The following is a 26,193-nucleotide window of genomic DNA, read 5'->3' on the forward strand; positions in this document are numbered from 1 at the left end:
TAAAGGGCAGAGAGCTCCACACTGACTCAGATGCCAGCAAGGTGGAGGTGGGGTACTGGTATGGGCTGGTATCATCAAAGATGAACTTGTGGGACCTTTTCGGGTTGAGGATGGAGTGAAGCTCAACTCCCAGACCTACTGCCAGTTTCTGGAAGACAACTTCTTCAAGCAGTGGTACAGGATGAAGTCGGTATCGTTCAAGAAAAACATGATTTTCATGCAGGACAATGCTCCATCACATGTATCCAACTACTCCACAGCGTGGCTGGCCAGTAAAGGTCTAAAAGAAGAAAAAATAATGACATGGCCCCCTTGTTCACCTGATCTGAACCCCATAGAGAACCTGTGGTCCATCATAAAATGTGAGATCTACAGGGAGGTAAAACAGTACACCTCTCAGAATAGTGTCTGTGGTGGCTGCTGCACGCAATGTTGATTGAAAACAGATCAAGCAACTGACAGAATCTATGGATGGAAGGCTGTTGAGTGTCATCGTAAAGAAAGGTGGCTATATTCATCACTAATTTTTTTTGTTTTTGTTTTTGCATGTCAGAAATGTTTATTTCTAAATTTTGTGCACTGATATTGGTTTACCTGGGGAAAATAAACAAGTGAGATTGGATTATATTTGGTTTTTAAGTTGCCTAATAATTCTGCACAGTAATAGTTACCTGCACAAACAGATATCCTCCTAAGATAGCCAAATCGAAAAAAAAGCCCACTCCAAATTCCAAAAATATTAAGCTTGGATATTTATGAGTCTTTTGGGTTGATTGAGAACATAGTTGTTGATCAATAATAAAAATAATCCTCTAAAATACAACTTGCCTAATAATTCTGCACACAGTGTATATATTATAGAAAATCAATTAGTTTCTTTTAATAGATTACCTAATCAGTGTGAATTAATATAGGGATGATGGAATAATCTATGTGTATGTATGTATGCAAATGTGTGCTATATATGCACATGGATTATGTTAATAGTTAATGAATATATAACTAACAGTTTATATTCTTATTGTAGAAATGATTTCCTGGGAATGACGTATGCATGTGCATGGCTGATAACAGAGAGATTCATGTCGAGTTGGCAAAGATGGCACTGAGAGACAAACTCACCCCCTCCCATCAGAATTCCTAAGGCATTACTAAGGCCAAAAGATACATGGATGAACAAATTGCAGTGTGCCGAGTTATCAGAAAAAGCAATGAATTTTACTAATCCCACCTAGAAGAAGAATACTATTTAACCCCATGTCTACGTAACAAAGTATGCCATTTGCGTAGTTCAGTCTCTGAGTAAAGTTTTTCAACCAGATTAGCAGATTTGGTTAATTAGCTTCTCTGCATGCACTCAGACATCTTTAATTTGGAGGAGAGCAGTTACCTGGTGTATCTTAAATTGGTGAAACCTCCACAAATGGTGCCGTGACTTGGATCACACTCGAGGGGACTCTAAGTCTCGGGGTGCCCATCACCGGACTACCTACGGACGAGCCGGAGCTGCTCAAAGCGAGAGCCTGATCAACTCTCATCACTGAATATGGTAAGTCTGCAGATTTAATGAATCCATAGTGCTTACTCGTATTTTGAGCGGTCTCTGATGAGTTTGTGGTGTCTATATTGGCCCTTAGGAACAGCCCCATGTGACTGGGCGGGTCCTCGCTGTATGATTCCAAGAACTCTGGTGTGTAGTCGCTCCTGGCTAACTGCTGCTCTGTGGTATCTTAGGTGTCCCGTCCCATTAGAACGATCTTTGCACGCAGGGGCGTACAAGTATACACTTGAGAATTTAGGAAAATTTCTTTGTTTATAACGCAGGCGCGAGGGCCAACCAATCCTCTATTAAGTCATGTATTAAGTCATGGGACACGCAGGGAGTGAAGTTACTGATAAGTCATGTATTAAGACGTCATTAGGACGCGGGCACGCGGGGTTAACCAATCCTCTATATATGTGGAATACGCGGTGAGCCAACTGCATCGTTAAGCAGTATATTAGGACGTCACTAGGACGCGGGTGCGCGGGGTGTTCAGTGCTTCATTAAGTCGTAAAAGAATCAATTCAGTGCTTGGTAGGGAGTGTAGGAACTTGTTACAATTCTACTTGTGTATCAGCTGACTGGTCTGATCATAAGTCTAAGGGGACGGGACACCTGGAGCCAAAATCATGGAAAAACTAAAGACATTGTTTGTGTCGCAGGGGTCGCTCGATCAAGAGCGACAGGAGCCCAAAGATATAGTTGCTAGAAGAGAAGGAAGAAAACATGTAGAGAAAACCAAAAGAGTAATGTCATTGTGTGGGTTGTACCCGGGGGGTAGATTACAGTAAGAGATGCTGAATGCAGCAATTTGTGAAAACGGGAAAACTGGAAGATAACGGGTTGTTGTAAAGTGCATACATGTGGAAAAAGGTTGCACTGAGTTTATCGAAAGAAGGGAAAAAGTATGTGCAGAAACTTAAACAGTTAACTAAAATATGAGAGCTACCAGATAAGGGCCGGTTACAGTCGCTAGAATGGCAACAAATTATGAAGAATAAAAAGGGCAAGCTAGAAGATGAAGGATTGTTACAAACAGCTTTGGCTTGGTATAGAACAGCATAGAATTTGTCAAAAGAAGGGTGGGTGGAGGAAGAAAATACAGACAATAAGGGTAAGATGCCAAGTTATGAGTATTACAAAGATACTGCTCTCCAGCCACCGCCAGATAATGGTGGACGGGGGGGATGAACCTGTACAAATTGCAGTCAGCAGAATCCTGATAATAGAGATACTTGTCTTGCATGCGGGGCACCACGTCCCAGACCTCACACTGTTCCTCCCCTCCCCACCATGCCTCCGCCCTATAATGGCGGCGCAATGAATTGTTGGGTGTGTTCTAATTGTGGCCAGCAGAATCCATTGTCAGCAGATTGTGTTGCATGTCACGCGCCCAGTCCAGGAGGTCCACCCCTTGCTACTACCCAAGCCACTCCTAGAGCCCCATCCTCATCTGTTATACCTATGTCCGCTGAAAGTTCCAACCCTTCCTGCAGCGGCCATGTTGCTACACCCATTGCATCACCTCCGGCCTCTGACCAGATGTCCCTTTGGTGGCGGCCATCTTGGCACACCCTTCCTGTAGTGTGCTTCCTTCCGGTGGTGGCCATCTTGGTGCACCCGGAATACAGGCCGCAATACACACTACACGTGGAACGTGTATGATGCAGATCATCATGATCAGTGTGTGACACAACTTAGAACTACAATCAACAATATTCTGAACTATGTTGGAACAAGGAACCTTACTTCTATTGCTCTTCCTGCTATAAGTTCTGGAATGTATGGATTTCCTATGCAAGCCTGTGCCCAAGCAATAGTCCAAGCTATACAGGAGTACAGAGGACTAGCTATGTTGGAGGAGATAAGACTAATCAGCAATGACTATCATAAATCTCATATTCTCACCCGAGCTGTGGAAAGTGCCACAGCTAGATCAGACCCACTCAGCCGCCAGATGACCTCAGAAGATAACCCAAATGAACTATTTCCTGGACAAACAAGCCCACCTCCTGTTGCTATGTTGCCGGTATCTCCCTCAACATTTTCTCAGTCAGAATCTTCAGTGCCAGATCACCATAATAGATATGTGGCATTCACACCCTCGTAAGCTAATCAAGTGATTAGTCAACTACCTGACCCAGACAGACACCCTAAGGTGTTCTACAGAAGAATCAGACAAATTCAACAAACTTATTCAGCCACTTGGAAAGATTTTCATGAAATCACTAGCATTAAAGCGGGAGATGCCTTCTTGCCAATAATTCAAGTAGTTGTGAATGACAGCCAAGTGACAGACAAGGAGACTTACCAATCAGGAGGAGCTTTTTGTCAACAACTTCAGCAATGGGCCAAAGAGAGGCTCACAGACTCATCTACGAGTGTATTGGACTGTACTCAAGAATCAGGGGAGAATGTCGAAAAATTTTACACCAGAATCTATACTCTGGTCAAGGATCAAGGGTTCGATGAAGGTCAGAGGATCCAACAGAATCTGCTAGTCACTTCATTTGTTAGGGGACTCAGAGAGGAAATCTCAGCAAAGCTTGCAGACTCCAAACCAGAATATGTGGACGTGCCCCCGCGAAATGTACTCCTAATTGCTAAATGCTGTACCAAGGCCTGCTCCAAGGCCTGCTCCAGAGCCGGCTCTAGAGCCGGCTCCAGAGCCTGCACCGACTCCTGTTCCTGCTCCTGCTCCAGCTGCTCTAGCAGTCTATCAACCTGCAAATAATCAACAAGAACAGTTGCTATATCCCCCAGGATACCCACAACAACTATACCGCTCACCCCCACGATGGATGGGTCCTCAACAAATGTACAGAGGACCGAGTTTAAGACTAAGGGAACTAATCTGTCACCGTTGTAACCAACCAGGTAATTTCAGAAGAGAATGTCCAAAGAATAGAGGGGATTCCTTCTATGGCTCGATGCCACTCGCCTACAACCAGCAATTTGAAAGAAGAGATTCTTCGATTCTTCACGCTACCAAGGGAATCCACGGTACTCCCGCCAAGAGTATAGACAGCCATCACGGCAGCCACCACAGAGAGAGAGCATGAGACAATGCCAAGAGAACCTGTGCAAAATTACAGAGACCAGCCACCGCAACAGATGTACCAAAATAACAGGGATCCACCACGCCGGTTTGAGGGGGAAGACCAGAATTACCCCGCATAGGACAGTGGCAAACCCGTGCTCACCTTGACCTCAGTTGAAAACGTCCCCACTAAATCTGGACTGATTTCTACTGTCAAAACTGATGTAGAGGACAGAACTTTACCTTTTCTAGTAGACACGGGTGCAGCCAGATCAGTAATACGGTCAAGAGATTTACCCTATGAATCGCTTATATCTGATGATTTCCTTTCATGTGTGGGAGTGGATGAAAACCACACTCATCCCGACTAACATTTCCATTCCCTATTGGAAAAGAACAGAAGCTGCTGGCCAGATTGCTCATTTCAGACACCTGCCCGCTTAATTTGCTGGGAGCAGATCTACTCCAGAAGTTAAATGCTCAGATATATGATGAGAATGGAATGCATCTAGATGTCTCTACTCCGTTATCATTAGAGGAACAAACAAAGGTACATGCCCTCCCATTGTGTGTCATCCAATTTGCAACAACCGCCATACCACAGCATTATCTTGAACTCAGGTCTCAAGGTCCTGATGATATAGGCCGGCTGCCTGTCCCGCCAGTCCCAAGTTTTCCTGAAAGAAGCTGCAGGGATTCCCAGACTCCCACAGCACCCACTGAAAGCAACCCAAGAAGCGTCATTAGATGCCCAGATCCAATAATTACTCAAGAAAGGAGCATTAATCCCCTGTGTTTCTCCTGCTAATACTCCATTGTTTTCAGTGAAGAAGAAAACTGCAAGAGGAGAACCGGATAAATTCAGGATGGTGCAAGATCTGAGAGCTGTGAATGCAGTTACAATCCTGGAGACCCCAGTGGTGCCAAATCCACATACATTACTCAGTGAAATTCCCCCTGAGGCAACGCATTTTACAGTAATCGACTTGGCAAATGCCTTCTTCAGTGTGCCTCTGCATCCAGACTGTCAGTATCTTTTTGCTTTTACACACAGAGGAGTACAGTACACCTGGACCGTTATGCCTCAAGGAGCTCAGAATTCCCCTCATCACTTCACACTGGCCTTAACTACCTGTCTCCAACCCTGGAAGAGTGAGAACCCTGAAGTCACATTGATACAATATGTCGATCTACTCCTCTGTTATCCCGATGACCAAACTTGCCACAGGTTCAGCTATTCTTTGCTCCAATTTCTGGCCACCATCGGATGCAAAGTTACTCTGTGAAAGCTAAAATGGTGTTGTACCAAAGTTGTGCTTTTGGGTCATTGCATATCAAAAAGTACCAAGCATCTCACTGAAGAGCGGAAAACTGCCATCCGTGACATCCCGTACCCGAGAACTGTCAAACAACTCCAAGCTTTCCTGGGAATGGTCACATACTGCAGGCAGTGGATCCCTAACGCGTCAGTTCTCATGCAACCTCTATATCATCGGGTACACTCTTTTGAGCTTGACCTGCATTTTGACCAAGAAGCTGAAGATGCAATGGACCAGTTGAAAGAACTCATAATTTCAGCCCATGCACTGGTGATACCCAACTATGAATTTCCATTCTTTCAATTTGTCTCTGAAGCATGGGCCATGCCTCAGGAGTTCTGGAACAAAAAACATGGGGGCCACATGAGACCCATCGGATATTATTCCAGTAAATTGGATACAGTGGTGCAAACAGCTCCAACATGTCTCAAAGCAGTGCTAGCAGCTACAGAACTCCTCCACAAAACAGCAGATGTTGTACTTGGCCATCTTATAACTATACTGGCCCCTCATAATTTGAAAGCTATCTTTGCACAAACCCAGCACAACCATCTATCTATGCAATGTCGTGTCAGAATCCAATGTGAGCTCCTTTTACCAGAAAATATAGCTCTTCAGCGATGTACTGTCTTGAACCCCTCCACTCTGCTTCCTCTGTCAAGGGGGGACTGCTCTGAAGACTTAGGGGGGTCCTCAGAAGACCATGAATACCCTGATTCGAGTGACCATGATTGCTTTAAGGTCATGAAGGCAGAAACCTCTCACCTACCTACTGTCTATGAGCAGCCACTGCCTGAAGCGGATCTTATACTGTATACTGATGGGTCCAGATACGCACATGAATATGGAACTTACCATATCGGATATGCGGTGGTGTCCCCACCAACGGTTGTTTCTGCTGGACCACTGCCATCTTATATGTCAGCTCAAGAGGCCAAACTGTATGCTCTGACCGAAGCCTGCAAGTGCGCAGAGAGTCAAGTGACCAATATCTACATGGACTCGAGGTACAGATTCGGGATTGCCCACGACTTTGACCTGATATGGGCCCTGAGGGGCTACAAGACAGCCAGTGGAGCTCCAATCTGGAATGCAGCGGCAGTGAGAAGTCTGCTAGAAGCTCTGAAGTTACCTAGGCAAGTGGCTGTGATCAAAATTAAGGCTCATGGGAAATTCAATTCAGAGGAAGCCAAGGGGAATCTGGCTGACATTACAGCAAAAGTAGCAGCTATGGAACCAATACTTCCAGAGGAAGCAGAGGTGTCGGGGGGTACGGAGGTGTTTGTGCTCACCAGAAGTCAGAGACAACGAGGGGATGAGGAAGAAACGGGAATGAGAAATTTGGGGTTGGAAGAAGAGGAGGAAGATGAAGAGGAGCAAAGACTGTAAGAGAATCCGACACACAGGACTTAAGTGGACTGGCAGAATGCAGTAACAGAAGAAGAAAAACAAGGATGGATTGGACGGGGAGGAAAGTTTTGTAAGGACGGAATCTGGAAAGTGGGAAGAAGAATATGTCTGCCAAGAGCACTTTATCCTGCAGTCGTTCAGTGGGCTCATGGAAAGGTACATAGAGGGAAGAATCAGATGATTTCAGCTATCAATAAACTCTATATTGCACCCGAGATCTCAGTTCTTGCTACAAACTATACTAGGAGCTGTGAGATTTGTAACACTCGTAATCCCGGTAGAACAGAACATGTGCCAAAGAAGAAACTGGCAAAGTCACAGTATCCTTTCCAGAGAATCCAAATTGATCATATGCAATTACCCAAGAATGGAAGATATGAATATGTTCTGGTGGTGGTGGATATATTTTCCTCGCTGGACAGAAGCATACCCAGTGGCCAACATGACTGCTAGAACTACAGTGAAAAGGCTTCTGGCAGAACTTATCTGCAGATTCGGGATTCCAGAAGTGATTGAAAGTGATCAAGGACCCGCCTTCACTACAGAAGTTACCAAATCAATCTGGGAGATGATTGGGGCGGATTTGGGCCTGCATACTCCTTATCATCCTCAAAGTAGCGGCAAAATTGGAAGGATGAATGGCACTTTGAAAAACAAAATTCTTAAAGCCAGTAAAGAATTGTCACTTCCATGGCCGGAGGTGCTGCCTATTGCCCTATACTCAGTCCGAAATACCCCGAGACAACCCACAGGGCTCACACCATATGAGATCTTGTTTGGGGGGCCGCCTAGAATGGGTTGATATTACCCAGAGCAGCTTAGTTTAGAGAATGATAAGCTTGTGAATTTTGTTGTCGGACTTGCTAAAGAGTTAAAACTAACACATGCTACAGTATACTATTCCAGACTCAGATCTTGAACCAGGGACTCACAGCATAAAGCCTGGAGATTTTGTCTGGATAAAGAATCACGTGCGAGGCACACTGGATGCCAGATTTGAAGGGCCCTACCAAGTGTTGCTTACATCACCTACGGCTGTGAAGGTCGAAGGCCGAACATCATGGGTCCACGCATCCCATTGCAAGAAGGCGGTCTCAGACGCACAACCCTGATGTTCCTTTTTCTGATGACTAGCTGGGGGGAAGCCTTTGTTACGGTAACACGTGCATCACAAGCAATTATTACTAAAGAGAATGATATTCCAGTTTTCTGGTACAACACTTCCTTGAATGTGGTGACATGAAGATTAGGATTAGACTGGAGGGCGAATGGACTGGGGAATGTGCCTTAACTAAAGCAATAATGTCTGTTTACCTTATATCTGAGTCCCAGGAATCCAAAAAGGAAATAAAGGCTGCGTTTGCAGGTACATACAGGGCCAAGAGAGAAGTTAACCCCAAAGGCAGTTTTGACCCACATATATATATATATATTGATGTTCTCGAAGGGCTTATGCAGGTGCCAGACAAATTCAAGGCCCGAGACGAAGTGAAGGCGGGATTTGAGCCCATAATACCCATAATAACCGTTAACAAGAACGTCGATTGGATAAATTACATATATTATAACCAACAAAGATTTGTCAATTACACCAAAGATGGCTTACAGAATAGCTCTGGATATGTTACTTGCAGAAAAAGGAGGGGTATGCAAAATGATAGGTGAGCATTGTTGTACTTATATCCCAGACAATACCAGCCCCATAGGGAAAGTTACTAAGGCTCTCAAAATCTATGAACAAACAGTTCCCCTTAGAACAAAAGTGTTGTACCAGAGAGATTACCGGAAGTAAATGAGTTTGTAAAGTTAATATCCATATTTCTGTGTTAGGGGTGGCCCTCCATTACCCAGTCACTAGATCTTTTAGGGTCTCCATCCCTTTCCTGTAGGTCTTCGTATGAGTTAGATTTAGGAACGTCGGTGGGTCCGTTCAAAAGGGAAGGGGCGCACGTCACATCGTAGGGTTCCAGAATAGTCTTAACATAGGGTCAATTCTTCTCCCCCTCTGATTTTTAGCATATGGATATTAAAAGCAAGTAATTGATTTTAGGGGGATCTGTCAAGGTAAAATACATACTGTACAGACCAAAAGTTTGGACACACCTCGTTCAAAGATTTTTCTGTATTTTCATGACTATGAAAATTGTACATTCACACTGAAGGCATCAAAACTATGAATTAACACATGTGGAATTATATACTTAACAAAAAAGTGTGAAACAACTGAAAATATGTCTTATATTCTAGGTTCTTCAAAGTAGCCACCTTTTGCTTTGATGACTGCTTTGCACACTCTTGGCATACTCTTGATGAGCTTCAAGAGGTAGTCACCGGAAATGGTTTTCACTTCACAGGGGTGCCCTGTCAGGTTTAATAAGAGGGATTTCTTGCCTTATAAATGGGGTTGGGACCATCAGTTGTGTTGTGCAGAAGTCCGGTGGATACACAGCTGATAGACCTACTGAATAGACTGTTAGAATTTGTACTATGGCAAGAAAAAAGCAGCTAAGTAAAAATAATCGAGTGGCCATCATTACTTTAAGAAATGAAGGTCAGTCAGTCCGAAAAATTGGGCAAACTTTGAAAGTGTCCAAGTGCAGTTGCAAAAACCATCAAGCGCTACAAAGAAACTTTCTCACATGAGGACCACCCCAGGAAAGGAAGACAAAGAGTCACCTCTGCTTCTGAGGATAAGTTTATCCGAGTCACCAGCCTCAGAAATCGCAGCTCAGATTAGAGACCAGGTCAATGCCACACAGAGTTCTAGCAGCAGACACATCTCTTCAACAACTGTTAAGAGGAGACTTTGTGCAGCAGGCCTTCATGGTAAAATAGCTGCTAGGAAACCACTGCTAAGGACAGGCAACAAGCAGAAGAGACTTGTTTGGGCTAAAGAACACAAGGAATGGACATTAGACCAGTGGAAATCTGTGCTTTTGTCTGATGAGTCCAAATTTGAGATCTTTGGTTCCAACCACCGTGTCTTTGTGTGACGCAGAAAAGGTGAACGGATGGACTCTACATGCCTGGATCCCACCGTGAAGCATGGAGGAGGAGGTGTGATGGTGTGGGGGTGCTTTGCTGGTGACACTGTTGGGGATTTATTCAAAATTGAAGGCATACTGAACCAGCATGGCTACCACAGCATCTTGCAGTGGCATGCTATTCCATCCGGTTTGCGTTCAGTTGGACCATCATTTATTTTTCAACAGGACAATGACCCCAAACACACCTCCAGGCTGTGTATGGGCTATTTGACCAAGAAGGAGAGTGATGAGGAGCTACGCCAGATGACCTGGCCTCCACAGTCACCAGACCTGAACCCAATCGCGATGGGTTGGGGTGAGCTGGACCGCAGAGTGAAGGCAAAAGGGCCAACAAGTGCTAAGCATCTCTGGGAACTCCTTCAAGATTGTTGGAAGACCATTTTCGGTGACTACCTTTTGAAGCTCATCAAGAGAATGCCAAGAATGTGCAAAGCAGTCATCAAAGCAAAAGGTGGCTACTTTGAAGAACCTAGAATATAAGACATATTTTCAGTTGTTTCACACTTTTTTGTTAAGTATATAATTCCACGTGTTAATTCATAGTTTTGATGCCTTCAGTGTGAATGTACAATTTTCATAGTCATGAAAATACAGAAAAATCTTTAAATGAGAAGGTGTCTCCAAACTTTTGGTCTGTACTGTATATGCACATGGATTATGTTAATAGTTAATGAATATATAACTAACAGTTTATATTCTTATTGTAGAAATGATTTCCTCGGAATGACGCATGCATGTGCATGGCTGATAACAGAGAGATTCATGTCAAGTTGGCAAAGATGGCGCTGAGAGACAAACTCACCCCCTCCCATCGGAATTCCTAAGGCGTTACTAAGGCCAAAAGATACATGGATGAACAAATTTCAGTGTGCCGAGTTATCAGAAAAAGCAATGAATTTTACTAATCCCACCTAGAAGGAGAATACTATTTAACCCCATTTCTACATAATAAAGTATGCCATTTGCGTGGTTCAGTCTCTGAGTGAAGTTTTTCAACCAGATTAGCAGATTTGGTTAATTAGCTTCTCTGCATGCACTCGGACATCTTTAATTTGGAGGAGAGCAGTTACCTGATGTATCTTAAATTGGTGAAACCTCCACACTGCCACACCATTAAGCAAGAGGCACCACTAACCAAACAACACCATGAAGACCAAGGAGATCTCCAAATAAGTCAAGGACAAAGTTGTTGAGAAGTACAAGTCAGGGTTGGGTTATAAAAAAAAACATCCCATTCTCTGAGGATTCCCCAGAGCATCATCAAATCCATTATCATCAAATGGAAAGAACCTGGTACTACAACAAACTTGCCAAAAGAAGGGCTGCCCACCAAAATTCTCAGCCTGGGCAAGGAGGGCATTAATCAAATAGGCAACACAGAGATCAAAAGTAACTCTGAAGGAGCTGCAGAGTTCCCAAGCATAGACTGGAGTATCTGTCCACACGACAACAATAAGCCGAACCCTCCATAGAGGTTGTCTTTATGGAAGACTGGGCAGAAAAAAGCCTTTACTTACACACAAAAATTGTCGGTGGCTCCCCAAATGTATAGAGGAAGGGGCTGTGGTCAGATGAGGCCAAAATTGAACTTTTTGGCCACCAAGGTAAATGCTATGTCTGGCGTCAAATCAACATAACTCACCACTACAAGAATACCATCCCCAAAGTAAAACATAGTGGTGGCAGCATCATGCTGTGGCGATGTTTTCTGCAGCAGGGACAGGGAAAATGGTCCGAGTCAAGGGGGATATTGATGGTGTGAAATCAGCTTTATTCTTGAGCAAAACCTGTTTCAATCTGTCAGTGATTTGTCAGTGATTTGAAACTGGGACGGAGGTTTACATTCCAACAACACAATGACCCAAACCATACTGCTAAGGCAACACTCGAGTGGTTTAAGGGGAAATGTGTAAATGTTTTGGAGTGGAGTAGTCAAAGCCCAGGTCTAAATCCAATTGAGAATCTGTGGTCAGACTTGAATGTTCTGTTCACCAGAAGAAACCATCTAACTCAAAGGAGCTGGAGCAGTTTTACCTTGAGGAATGGGCAAAAATACCAGTGGCAAGATGTGGAAAGCTCATAGTGACTTATCCAAAGCAACTTGCAGCTGTAATTGTCGCAAAAGGAGGCTCTACAAAGTACTGACTTTAGGAGGGTGAATAGTTATGCACACTGAAGTTTTCAGTTATTTTGTCCTATTTGTTGTTTGCTTCACAAAAAAAAGAAAACCAAATGTTCACAGTTGTAGGCATGCTGTTTACATGAACATGAAACCCTCAAAAAAATAGTGAAAATTCCAGGTTGTGAGATAGCAAAAAAAATAAAAATGCCAATGGGGCATAAATACTTTCGTAAGCCACTGTAAGGCTATGTGTCCTCGTAGCAGATTTGATGCAGAGCGTTTTTGCCCCTCTCTGGCAGAAAAAAACCCATGCAGATTTACATGCGTTTTTTCTGCCAGAGAGAAGCGTTTTTTCAGCATTTTTACATGCGTTTTCGCATGCGTTTTTTCAAGCACTTTTCCAAGCGATTTTGAGCATCACTTGGAAAAGTACTTGACAAGTTGGTCACACAATATAAATCCAAGCAACCGGCATGGATTTATATTGTGTGACCAACTTAATGCTTTAAATGCTGCATCTATAGTAAAAAAAAACAAAAACTGTATACTCACCTTTCCAGTCTCCTTCCGGCGGTGATCCTCTCTCCTCGGTGTCCCGCGGTGTACTTGCAGGACCTGCGGTGACGTCATTTAGTCAGCTGATGGTCACGCGACCATCACCTGACCGCTGACATCAGCGGTCGCGTGACCATCAGCTGACTAAATGACGTCACCACAGGTCCTGCAAGTACACCGTGGGACGCCGAGGAGAGAGGACGCCACCGTGAGCAGACCGGAGAGGTGAGTATATAGGTTTTCTTTATTTTTAATTTTTTTTTTTTTTTTTTCCACCGCGTGGTAGCCGGGATGAAAATGAGTTGTAGTCTCCTCTTCATCCTGGGTAACACACGCACCGCGATTACGCTGCAAATTCGCGGCCATTGAATTTAATTGAAACGCAGCAAATCCACATATACCTGCGGGTTTGCTGCATTTCAATGTTCCTCAATGGCTGCGAATTTGCAGCATAATCGCGGTAGAAATGGTCATGCTGCGTTTTGCAACGCAATGCGAATTCAGCACGCTAATTAGCGTATCATGTGCACAGCACATCCAAATTCACATTGCTTTGCATGGCAGACGGTTTTACAAGCATTTTCGGGCCGTAAAAACACTACAAAAATGCTACGGGGGCACATGACCTAATAAGGAATGGGACAAGAAAAACAGACATGCAAGAGACATCCTTAGCTTGTTAGTGGAGAATGACCAATTGTTCCACAAAAAGTTAGAACACTGCTATAGGCATGTGGAATGCACTGCAAAAGCTGCATGAGAGATCCATTCTAAACAGCAAGGTGTTTCTGATAAAGAAACAACAAAACGAGACTCAATAAAGAGAACTATATGCAGAAACACATAAATAAAATGCATTAAGTGATCATACAACTTAGATAAGTGGGTGAAAATAAAAATGACAGCTATATTGCATTCAAATTGCTATGCAATGTACCTGGCATGTACAGTGCACTTATTAATGCACTAGAGAGAAGGCCTGAAACAGACCTGACACAAGGCTAATAGATGAATAACATAGAAGAAAGGAACTTGTGTAGGGCTCCACGGTAGGCGACAGTGGAATTGCTTTTTAAGCAACAGATACAAGGTCACACAAGAAGGAAACTATAGCATGTTTCAGAACAGAGACATTTAAAGAAAGAATGTAGAATCTGGAAAGCAGAATAATAGAAAAAAATTCCAAAAGGGACAAAACAAAAGGTCAAAGCTATAATCTCTGACGCATGTGCAAGTAAGTAGAATGTATGTCACCTTCAAAGTGACAAATTAGACATTATAAAGAAGGTGCATAAAAGTAATACAAGTTTTTCACAGAACTTGACTTAAATAACAAGGAAATAAGCAATTTTGCTGATGGAAGCAAAAGACATGCAGAAGGTACTGGACATGAAAGTCTAATATGTCCCAGTAAAAATTGAAAAAATGTAGCCATACCAATAAAAGACGAGTTGTATGTACCGAGTCTAGAAGGAGGACTGTTATCTGTGTAGCATAAGACAGTTAAAGGACTCCCTGTGTATAGGGGACACGTGTGCTATTCTGGATGGATAATGTAATTGCTTATCTCAACACACTGCATGAACAGGTGAGGCTCCATGCACACTGGTACAATGACTGCATCCACATATGGCTTTGACGTCTGGATTACAAACATCTTAAAAGCATTAAGAAACTGTAAAAACAGAAGCTGACACAGTATTTTGAAAAGTGGATACCATAAGATCCTTTAAAAGGAATCTGTCAGTAGGATCAACCCTCATAAACTTTCTACATGGGCAAGCAGGTCATAGAACAGTAAATACAATTATATCTTGATATCTATAATTTGATGTCTTATTCCAGAGATATACATGTTTTTCTGAATATGTAAATGAACTGTTAAGAACACTGGGCCAGACATAGATCTCCCTGACCCTGCCTCCATAGCTTATTTTAAATGAAAGGAGGCATTACCAGTGTGAGAGATGTAATAACTAACAGTCTGCTTTCCTGATCTCACTGCAGAGCTGAGTGTGATTACAGTTAACATAGTTCAGTAGAACTTTGTCTCATTACAAATTTGCAGCTACATCTCTTCTCTTCTGCTGTCAGCAATGTTGCGGAGCTACGCCTTACTACAACTCTCACTTCCTTAGGTTTCATCTCACACAACCAGTGTGGGGAAAGGGGAGAACAGCAGGGCTGACAGCACTATGAGGGCATAACTGCAGATGTATTTGTATTGAGACAAAGTTCTGCTATATTGCACCTCCACCTCCACTGGCTGCCTGTGAGATGGAAGCTGAAGAAGTGTTAGTTGTAGTCCAGCACAACTCTGTAGCAGAGTTGATAGCACTTTGAGAGAACAACTGCAGCAGTAGATGAGTTTGTAATAAGACAAAGAACAGTTTTGCGAAAGTGATAACTGTCAGTCATTACATGTCCCACACTAATAATGCCCCCTTTCATTTAAAATGAGCTCCAGAGGCAGATTCTTGGGGAGATCTACAGTACAGACCAAAAGTTTGGACACACCTTCTCATTTAAAGATTTTTCTGTATTTTCATGACTATGAAAATTGTACATTCACACTGAAGGCATCAAAACTATGAATTAACACATGTGGAATTATATGCTTAACAAAAAAGTGTGAAACAACTGAAAATACGTCTTATATTCTAGGTTCTTCAAAGTAGCCACCTTTTGCTTTGATGACTGCTTTGCACACTCTTGACATTCTCTTGAGGAGCTTCAAGAGGTAGTCACCGGAAATGGTTTTCACTTCACAGGTGTGCCTTGTCAGGTTTAATAAGTAGGATTTCTTGCCTTATAAATGGGGTTGGGACCATCAGTTGTGTTGTGAAGAAGTCAGGTGGATACACAGCTGATAGTCCTACTGAATAGACTGTTAGAATTTGTATTATGGCAAGAAAAAAGCAGCTAAGTAAAGAAAAACGAGTGGCCATCATTACTTTAAGAAATGAAGGTCAGTCAGTCCGAAAAATTGGGCAAACCTTGAAAGTGTTCCCAAGTGCAGTTTCAAAAATCATCAATCGCTTCAAAGAAACTGTCTCACATGAGGACCGCCCCAGGAAAGGAAGACCAAGAGTCACCTCTGCTTCTAAGGATAAGTTTATCCGAGTCACCAGCCTCAGAAATCGCAGGTTAACAGCAGCTCAGATTAGAGACCGGGTCAATGCCACACAGAGTTCTAGCAGCAGACACATCTCTACAACAACTGTTAAGAGGAGACTTTGTGCAGCAGGCCTTCATGGTAAAATAGCTGCTAGGAAACCACTGCTAAGCACAGGCAACAAGCAGAAGAGACTTGTTTGGGCTAAGGAACACAAGGAATGGACATTAGACCAGTGGAAATCTGTGCTTTGGTCTGATAAGTCCAAATTTGAGATCTTTGGTTCCAACCACCGAGTCTTTGTGCGACGCAGAAAAGGTGAATGGATGGACTCTACTTGCCTGGTTCCCACCATGAAGCATGGAGGAGGAGGTGTGATGGTGTGGGGGTGCTTTGCTGGTGACACTGTTGGGGATTTATTCAAAATTGAAGGCATACTGAACCAGCATGGCTACCACAGCATCTTGCAGCGGCATGCTATTCCATCCGGTTTGCGTTTAGTTGGGCCATCATTTATTTTAGAGCAAGCCCAAACACTACAGTGTTAGACTGGGGTGCAAAGGGCCCAACTGTAACGTTTCATTTGGGGCCAACTGTTTTACTAAATGCAAATATTACATTACCCCCATTCACAAATATATTTATGATTCAATGTAATAATACACTGGGTAGTTTGTTGAATGATAAGATGTTGTATTGTGCCAGCTAATACTCATAAAAGGGGGCCCACTCTTGCATAGAGTACAACCGGGGGAATCACTAGTTCTCCAAGAGTCAGTCCAAGCCTGACTACCAGTGAGCAGATACAACCAAATCCAATACAGAACCAAGGCGTTCACAAAAGAGAAAACAAATGTAAACTACTTGTATGTCTCTTAAAGCAAACAAAGTCCATGTATATGAACCCACATTCTGGGAAGACAGCTCTCAGATGAGGAAGCCAATAAATGGATAATGGCTACAGATGAAGAAATGAAATCCATGCATTTCAACCAAGGATGTCTGGCACCCGCATACATAGAAAAAGTTACCTAATAATTACAAGCTTATTGATGTAAAGATCCATTTTCTGAGGGATATTCAAGAATAAGAACTTCTGGACTTACAGTACTGCCCAGCTGAATAGATGACTGCAGATATTTTTCCAAAGACATTGACGGCGCAGAGATGTTCAGGGCTGATAAGAAGCCTGGGCCTAGTGGACTGAGCCTTAGCTATTGAGAAAGGGTGCTGGAATATGTAACAGCTACAGGTTTTTGCTGTGGGGGATGTGTGGAGTAAGCTGCAGATGGCGCTGTGTTGATTGTTAGAGTTTGTTTAGTGTGTTCACTTTGTTAATAAAGGAATTGATTGCTGTATGCGGCTTCAGTCACCGCTCAGTACCTAGTAAAAAGTGTCTGTAACCGCACCGTGGCATGGACCAACAGCTGATCCTGTACTGATACAATGATGTTCTGGCTGTCAGTTAGTGCTGGGGTGTGGTTACAGCTGCTCTTTACGAGGTACTGAGCGGTGACCGAAGAGGTGTCTCTATGACTGAGAGTCAGAGGCGGCCAGGAGGAATAAACTTCTCTTCCTCCCGGTAGCCATGCTTTCAGTGCAATGGCCACACGGCTTTAGTCTATTAACCTGCAGATTAACCCCATTTCTGCAGGTTAATAGTGTCTGGAGACGTGACAGGTTCCCTTTAAGATTCAGTTATGTCCTCTTTTAGTTCTACACAATCACATAATGCAACGTAGAAACCTGTATGTGGCCAACTACAAGTCATGGATCTAACAGAAAAAATGTGGCATCAATTTTAACACCAAACTACCAAACTTTAAGCAATGTATGAGCCTGGTGTGCCTGGGGTCTCATGTGTAGAAGGTTACAAAAATGGCGCTACAGCATTAGATACCAACCATCGAAGATGAGGAAAACAGAAGATGGCACTGGCTATGATTTGTATTATACTTTGTATGAAGTAGCTGAAGAATAGAATAGTATGCAAATATTTATATTCTGCTTAATGAAATTTTATGTTTTGAATGTGTAAACCAGTTTCAGGGGAACTACACAGGTCTTTTTTGTGTATACAGTAATTCATAAATATGTCTTGCGGTAATTGCCTAACCAGAGTCTTTTTAATGGTCATTATAATTAGTGTCATCTTTTCACTGCTATTAAAAAAATAAATATATAACAGTAGCTGAAGTAGTAGTTGCTGCTTATTAAAATGAGAGAAACTGGTGCAATTACCTTGTGTAATTACTAAGAAGCCATCGCTGCATGAGAATAGTATAGTGATGCGCTATAATGGGCAAATATGATGCGCGAGACATTTTCTCTCCTTTCTCGCCCTAATTAAATGGATATTTGTTATACACATTGGTGAATAAACTAGTTGTAGCTGTTTCCGGTACTAGACGTTACAAGATATTAGCATCAACAAAGTAATAGCATCAGGGACAGTGAAAGGATGCTGATCCTACAAAGTCTGAACTCTGAAAAGTGCTGAGGAGCGAGTATTTCTGTATGCAGAGCACAATTATATACCATAATGTGACCAACCGCTCCTCAGCCCTGTCTCCAGAAACACTAGTGTTTAGATATTCCTTGTTGTTTTCCTTAAGAAACCATGCTTTGTCCTGATTCCCTATTACATATTTTCTTGGCAGGGGATATTGTCCTTTGTTGTTAATAGCTTTTATTTTGGACATTATTACAGTGTTTTAATAAAAAACTTAATTTCAACAAAATTACAATATTTCAGATAATATATTTCAATAACCTAAAGTAAATATTAGGCTTTTAGCATAAAAGATTGTCCTTTTTAGCATTTTTATTATAAATGTAATACAGCCTAGCCCATGCGAAACAAAAAGTGGCCCATCTTGATTATTGCTATTTTGCATATAAAAGAAGATACAGATGTTGGATATTAACAGTAATACTTTTGAAATCATTGAATAAACTGGTTAATCCCCTTCTGTCAGATCCCTTTAAATTAAGGTTCTAATGAAGCAGTCGCCATGTCATTAGATAGTAATCTACACTGAATCCCCATGGAATTAGAGACAACCATCTAGTAGCATGTTGGACTTCCATTTGAATCACAGCAATTTTTGTGGCATATTGTAGATAGGTTTTTAAATCGTTCTGCCGGACTATTGTACCATGTGACCAGGAAAGCAGTTTGCAGTCGCCGCAAATTAAAAGGAGGTACTGACATGCTTTGATCAGACTATTCTACTTTGTCTACAGGATTAAGATCTGGAGACCAGGCCAGAAAATCAAGATAAACTTGCTGTTTCTAGAACTAATCCATGACTACCACAATTGTTTATTGTCCTGCTAAAAGTGTCCTTCTGCCATAGAGTGCTTTCACATTGCGTTTATGTAACCGTTCAGTGGCTCACGTGGGGGCTTATGTCTGAACCCCCCCGCAAAATGGGATTTGGACATATGCGCAGACAGGGCCATAGACTATAATGGTGGTGACAGAGTGAACTTGCACTCTGCCGTGCGTCATTTTCGGGCATGTACGCCTACTGGAGGCGGATACTCAGACATAGTAGACTATGGCTCCGTTGGCGCATACGTCTGGATCCTGTTTTGTGGGGGGGTTCGGAAGTAAGCCCCGAAGGGGCCACTGAACAGTTACCTAAATGCAATGTGAAAGCACCCATAGGGTAAACATTTGCCATGGAGGGATACATTTGACTGGCCACAATGCTTAAGTAAGCCCCATTGTCCAAACATCAATCCATCGGTATCACAGAACCAGGGGTGTGCCAAAGAAAACATTCCCCGCACCATTTCTCCACCTCCACCAGCCTGAACTGTTGATACTTGAGATGAAGGGTTCTTCAATTCATGCTGCTTGTACCAAATTATTACCATCCCATCAGCATGATGCAGCAGAAGTCTGGATTTATCTAATGTTTTTCCACTGCTCAGTAATCCAATGTTTGTGCGTTTTTCCTCACTGGAGTCTTGCTCTTCTGTTTCTCTAAACAATTGCGCTCAATCTGGTCACCTGTTGTCATATTCCCTCCTGATCCTTTTTGCCAGTCAGTTGTATATGTCCACCGGATTCCATTTCACATGATACTATTCCTTGGTCACACCATTCTTGGTATACTCTTCACAGTATGAGAAAACCTCACAAGGTTTACAGTTTTTGAATTATTGGTCTCTGCTTGTCTAGCACTAATGATTACGCCTCATTCAAAGTTGCTCAGTTTTCTCGATGTTTCTATCTTAATGTAGATTCTAACTGAAACGGATCCAAAGAAAATTTCTTCACTTGATTTTATGTTTCACACCAAGGTCACATGTCCAATTTCTGTACAGGGAAGCTCCAGTTGTGAAAGGGCAAGTCTCTCTATTGAAATGCTCATTCAGAGTCTGTTCCCTCTCTGATCACGCTGCATTTCCCTGCATACAGCATCAATCGCTAGATAGGTTTGTCACCTCAGGCTTAAAGGATTGTTCCACTACAATGATATTGATTAACTATCCTTATGCTAGTTCATCAATACCAAATCCATGGGGATCGGTCACCAATCAGCTGCTTTGAGCACCAGTAGCAGCCAAATATTTCTTATGTGACTATGAGTAGATCTGCAGTATATGGCAGTAGCTACTAAAAAGTTGATGGAGATGTGTTGCAGTTGACGGAGATATGCGTGGAGAGAGCTGCAGATCCACTTCTATTCAATGAATTGGAGTGGATCTACAATACACTGCAGGAGCCACAACTGACAAAGCTGTGCAGTTCAGTTCTGCAGCTAGCAGCAGCGGGCACTAAGCATAGTTGTAGTGGATTCCGGGTTTCAGACCCTCACCAATCTGATATTGAGCTATACTAATGATAGCTCATCAATATCATTGGAGTGGAACAACTTAAAGCGAACCTGTCAGCAGGACAAGTAAACTACAGGCAGTGTCATGTTGGGGCTGCTGCACTGATTAATATGATACCTGAGGTGAAGAAATCCATCTTGTGGTTCTTGTGCTATCAGTGTCTGCAGTTTTGAGTTAATGATATGACCGTGCTCCAGGGTGGGACTGTAGGCAGGGGCTTATCGTATGCTCTAGGCCAGATCAGCAAGAAAAGACCTGCCCCTAAGGTGGCTGACAATCAGATTAATATTTAGAGCTCGCTCACACTATCAGTATTTGGTCAGTATATCACATCCATATTTGTACGCCAAAACCAGGCAAGGATCAATCAGAGTAGAAGTATAGTAGACACTCGTCACCACTTCTATATTTATCACCCACTCCTGGTTATGACTTACAAATACTGATGTGAAATACTAACCAAATACTGATGTATTTTCCAGTATCAGATCAATAGTGTGAAACAACCCTTAATGACATCATCTAGTTCCTGCGGGAAAGAAGGCGAGATGGGATGCAGAGAAGACACAAACTATGTCTTTTCTGTATTTTCCAGTATCAGATCAATGACAACAGTGATGTTCTGCATGGTTATTATTATGTTGTTATTATCAGTGATCTGTATTTGGAGACATGCAGGATTCATGCAGATCATTAGTTCTCAACATTGAGTTCTTAAATCAAAACAATAAAATTCCCAGTGTGTCCTGCAAGTTATAATAAAAAAAGACTATTAACTGAAAATAATTTATTAGAAGTGGAACATTTACTGACCTGCATGAGAGTAGACATAGCGTCAGGAAGTATGCCCAGATGTAGCTGGAGCTTGCCCACTTTAATAATCTGGATAGCCCGTACCGGATGGTAGTTTGAATAGTACAAGCTGAAAACAAATAAAAAAAATAATTTTTCCTTTCCTAAAAAATATAATTTATTTTGAAAAGCAACATGTAGAACAGGTTAGGATACAAAAATCAGGTAATTAATAGAAAATATAAAATTATGCTTTTGTGCTGAATGCGTAGCACTTACCAGTTAAACCAAATGGGGAAATGGTCGCAGGCATAATATATGCACCAATAAGGGTATGTGCACACAATGTCTTTTCAGGCGGATTCCACTCTGAAAATCACTAGAAAATGCACTAACTAAAAGCGCAAAAAAATTAACATATGCATTTGTATGTTCAGCCTTTTGAGCGTCTTTTAACCATTTTAAGTTTCCAAAAATGCCAAGCGGTAAAAGAAGTAACCTGATCGTTCTTCATCTGTTTTCTGAATACTCTCCATACTTTATAGCAAATGTCAATGAAATGGCTTGGAAGACACTTGGAAAATGCCCCAGCCTCTTCTTGAGCATTTTGCCAATATTTTTCCTTCAAAAACTACTGCGTTTCTTTATCATTGAATGGAGTTAAAAAAACATCTTAAAAACACAAATAAGAAAAATAATCAAAAATGCTAGTAATACGATCACAAAGCACAGGCGGTCAAAAACGTCAAAAATATCTCAGGAAACAACAAAGAAATGCTAAAAAAATGTCATTATCTGAAGCGTCTTCTTCTTGAAATACTTGGAGAGCTTGGAATCTTGAAAAAAAAATGTGTGCACATACCTTACATGTTCCTTGCAGTGCTTTTACCTATGACAACAGCCTAATTTCTATAATTCTACTGAGAACACAACCTCCTGACCTTTCTTGGCATCGATTGACTTTACTATTCTGCACTGTACAGTCATGTCCAAAAGTATTGAGAATGAGACAAATAGTAATTTTTCCAAAGTTTACTGCTTCATTTTTTGTAATGGCAATTTGCATATACTCCTGAATGTCAAAGAGTGATCAGCTTAACAGCAATTACTGTACTTGCAAAGTCAATATTTGCCCAGAAAATGAACTTTAACCCCCAAAACACATTTCAACATCATTGCAGTCCTGCCTTAAAAGGAGCAGCTAACATCGTTTTAGTGATTGATCCATTAACACAGGTGTGGGTGTTGATGAGGACAGGGCTGGCGATCAATCAGTCATGATTAAGTAAGAATAACATCACTGGACACTTTAAAAGGAGGCTGGTTCTTGGTATCATTGTTTCTCTTCAATTAACCATGGTTATCTCTAAAGAAACACGTGCAGCCATCATTGCACTGCCCAAAAATGGCCTAACAGGGAAGAGTATCGCAGCTACAAAGATTGCACCTCAGTCAACAATCTATCGCATCATCAAGAACTTCAAGGAGAGAGCTTCCATTGTTGTCAAAAAGGCTCCAGGGCGCCCAAGAAAGACCAGCAAGCGCCAGGACCGTATCTTAAAACTGTTTCAGCTGCGGGATCGGACTACCAGTAGTGCCGAGCTTGCTCAGGAATGGCAGCAGGCTGGTGTGAGTGCTTCTGCACGCACTGTGAGGCGGAGACTCTTTGAGCTAGGGCTGGTTTCAAGGAGGGCAGCAAAGAAGCCACTTCTCTCCAGAAAAAACATCAGGGACCGACTGATATTCTGCAAAAGGTACAGGGAGTGGACTGCTGAGGACTGGGGCAAAGTCATTTTCTCTGATGAATCCCCTTTTCGATTGTTTGGGACATCTGGAAAACAGCTTATTCGGAGAAGAAGAGGTGAGCGCTACCACCAGTCTTGTCTCATGCCAACTGTAAAGCATCCTGAAACCATTCATGTGTGGGGTTGCTTCTCAGCCAAGGGAATCGGCTCACTCACAGTCTTGCCTAAAAACACAGCCATGAATAAAGAATGGTACCAGAATGTCCTCCAAGAGCAACTTCTCCCAACCGTCCAAGAGCAGTTTGGCGCCCAACAATGCCTTTTCCAGCATGATGGAGCACCTTGTCATAAAGCAAAGGTGATAACTAAATGGCTCATGGAACAAAACAAACAGAGATTTTGGGTCCATGGCCTGGAAACTCCCCAGATCTTAATCCCATTGAGAACTTGTGGTCAATCATCAAGAGACGGGTGGACAAACAAAAACCAACAAATTCTGGCAAAATGCAAGCATTGATTATGCAAGAATGGACTGCTATCAGTCAGGATTTGGTCCAAAAGTTGATTGAGAGCATGCCAGGGAGAATTACAGAGGTCTTGAAGAAGAAGGGGCAACACTGCAAATATTGACTTGCTGCATTAACTCATTCTAACTGTCAATATAACCTATTGGTACTCATAATATGATTGCAATTATATTTCTGTATGTGATATAAACATCAGACAAATACTAATAAAAACCAGAGGCCAGCAGATCAAGTGAAAATATAATTTTGGTGTCATTCTCAAAACTTTTGGCCATGACTGTACAAGCTGATGATGTGTATTCAGACAATTATCACCTATCAGTATAACTGACAAATATATGATTGGTAGAGGTCCCACTGCTTGGGCTAAAACAAATCAAAAGAACATAGGTCCAGTGTTCCCTGATTAATTGGAGAGGTGGTCACGCATATGTTACAGCTGCTTTCACAGTCTATGGAACTGATGTAGAAAGCTCAGTGCTGTAGTTTAAGTAGAAGACCAAAGCCAAAATTGAGTGCTCACAACTTTCCTAATTGCTGCACTATAAACATGTGGACAACAGAATTGTACATGTAGCAGATGTATGAACTTGATTTGCTTTTCAGCACATTTTCTTCTAATGACAATGACACAAATAGATCATTGGAAAAGTATCAAAGTATTTAATCAAAACAGCACTAGGGAAACAAGGCTTTTCTGTCTAGAGAAAAGGTCACAATGGTGGAGGGGATTGCTTCGAGTGGTGGCCAAGCATGTATCAGCCTATTAAAAAGCAGCAGAGGAAATTTCAGGCCAGATTGCTTGACCACTGCTCAATACAATGTGACCTTCCACATGAGTAGAATTGAGGAATGGGGTCATTGGTTTTATTGATGGTGACATCATCATTCTAGTCCAGGTGATAACTGTTAACACCGCTATATGTACAGAGAGCAGCGGCAGTAACCCCACCCCCGGCAAAAAATGGCTGGTGGCTCTAATGATGAGCTGCTGTCAGTCAGTGCAGGGGGCGCTGTTACAGCCATCGTTCTCTATACACAAAGCGGTGACTCAACTCGCAGTGGTGCCGCCCCCGTGACTGAAACCGGAATGCTGCCGGGAAGAATAAAGTTAATTTCCTCCTGGCAGCGTGGGTGTAAGTGCCGGCGCGCCAGGCAGGTTCACAACGCTATTAACCTACAGATTAATCCGGATCTGCAGGTTAATAGCATTTTTTCAGGTGACAGGTTCCCTTTAATAGCTGACAGGGACCGAGTCACACAGGAGACTAGTCGGGCAGGGTTGGGTCCCGGGCAGCTTCCACCCAACTGCCATGGAGTGACAGGTCTCTTCCGATACACGCATGCAGGGAGAGACCAGTCAGTCACTTTCAGCAGGCGGGTAGAACTCACCGGTGACCAAGCTGCACAGTGACTAGTTGGACAGGCGAGTCCCGGGCAACTTCTACCTACCTGCTGCCAGTGACTATTAAACTATGTTTTTTACTCTGAAATGACACAGCATTTCAGAGTGAAACTTATATGGCTGAAGTCATGCAGCCAGCGTCTGATACATGCTGCTCTTGGACCGGGCAGAATGTATCAGCTGTCAGGTTCACTTTATTTTGTTCATAGCTAAATATACAGCTAATCTAAATACTTTAAAAATATGAAATCTTGAGAAAATCAGTCAGCAATACATGGTATTGTGTGTGTATATATACAATAGTGTGACGATACAGCCTATAGTCTTAATCAACTAGATGTTCAGATTTGTTAATCCAAGAGAAATACACTATTATCTTTATGTTGACTTGAAAATGTATGTGCATTTCTGTGGCTGGGGAAGGTCAAACCAGTAATTGCATAACCCTGATTGTTGTCTCCTCTTTGATTCTGAAACAATGATGTTGATTTAAAGAGCCCCCTACTATACCAACTATGTGAATAGATTAGCTCAAACAATGATACCTGAGCCCTATGAGTAATGCCCTCCCTAACCCCTTACCTGTGGATGTGTACTTGAAGGATGACTTACTATGTTAAGGGACGTGTGCTTCTGTAGCAGTGAGACTTGAAACGGAAATTGGAAAGAGACTTTACAAGGAGAAGTACACAGACTCTCTCTGACCCTCAGCTAGCTTGGTA

The 26,193-nt window shown here is 42.4% G+C and overlaps 1 protein-coding gene across 1 annotated transcript in view; it reads right to left on the reverse strand.

Annotated features, from left to right (window-relative positions):
• SMYD3 (SET and MYND domain containing 3) overlaps nucleotides 1-26,193 on the reverse strand; it is a 1,332,179-nt gene that overhangs the window by 71,328 nt on the left and 1,234,658 nt on the right. The window contains exon 11 of the mRNA XM_073672800.1: nucleotides 21,816-21,924. Within this exon, the coding sequence (XP_073528901.1) occupies nucleotides 21,816-21,924 (109 nt within the window). The remainder of the gene's footprint in view (nucleotides 1-21,815; nucleotides 21,925-26,193) is intronic.

This window comes from Phyllobates terribilis, unplaced genomic scaffold (genome assembly GCF_046119375.1).
Source record: "Phyllobates terribilis strain yellow unplaced genomic scaffold, ASM4611937v1 Scaffold_3__8_contigs__length_932513732, whole genome shotgun sequence".
Classification (NCBI taxonomy): Eukaryota; Metazoa; Chordata; class Amphibia; order Anura; family Dendrobatidae; genus Phyllobates; species Phyllobates terribilis.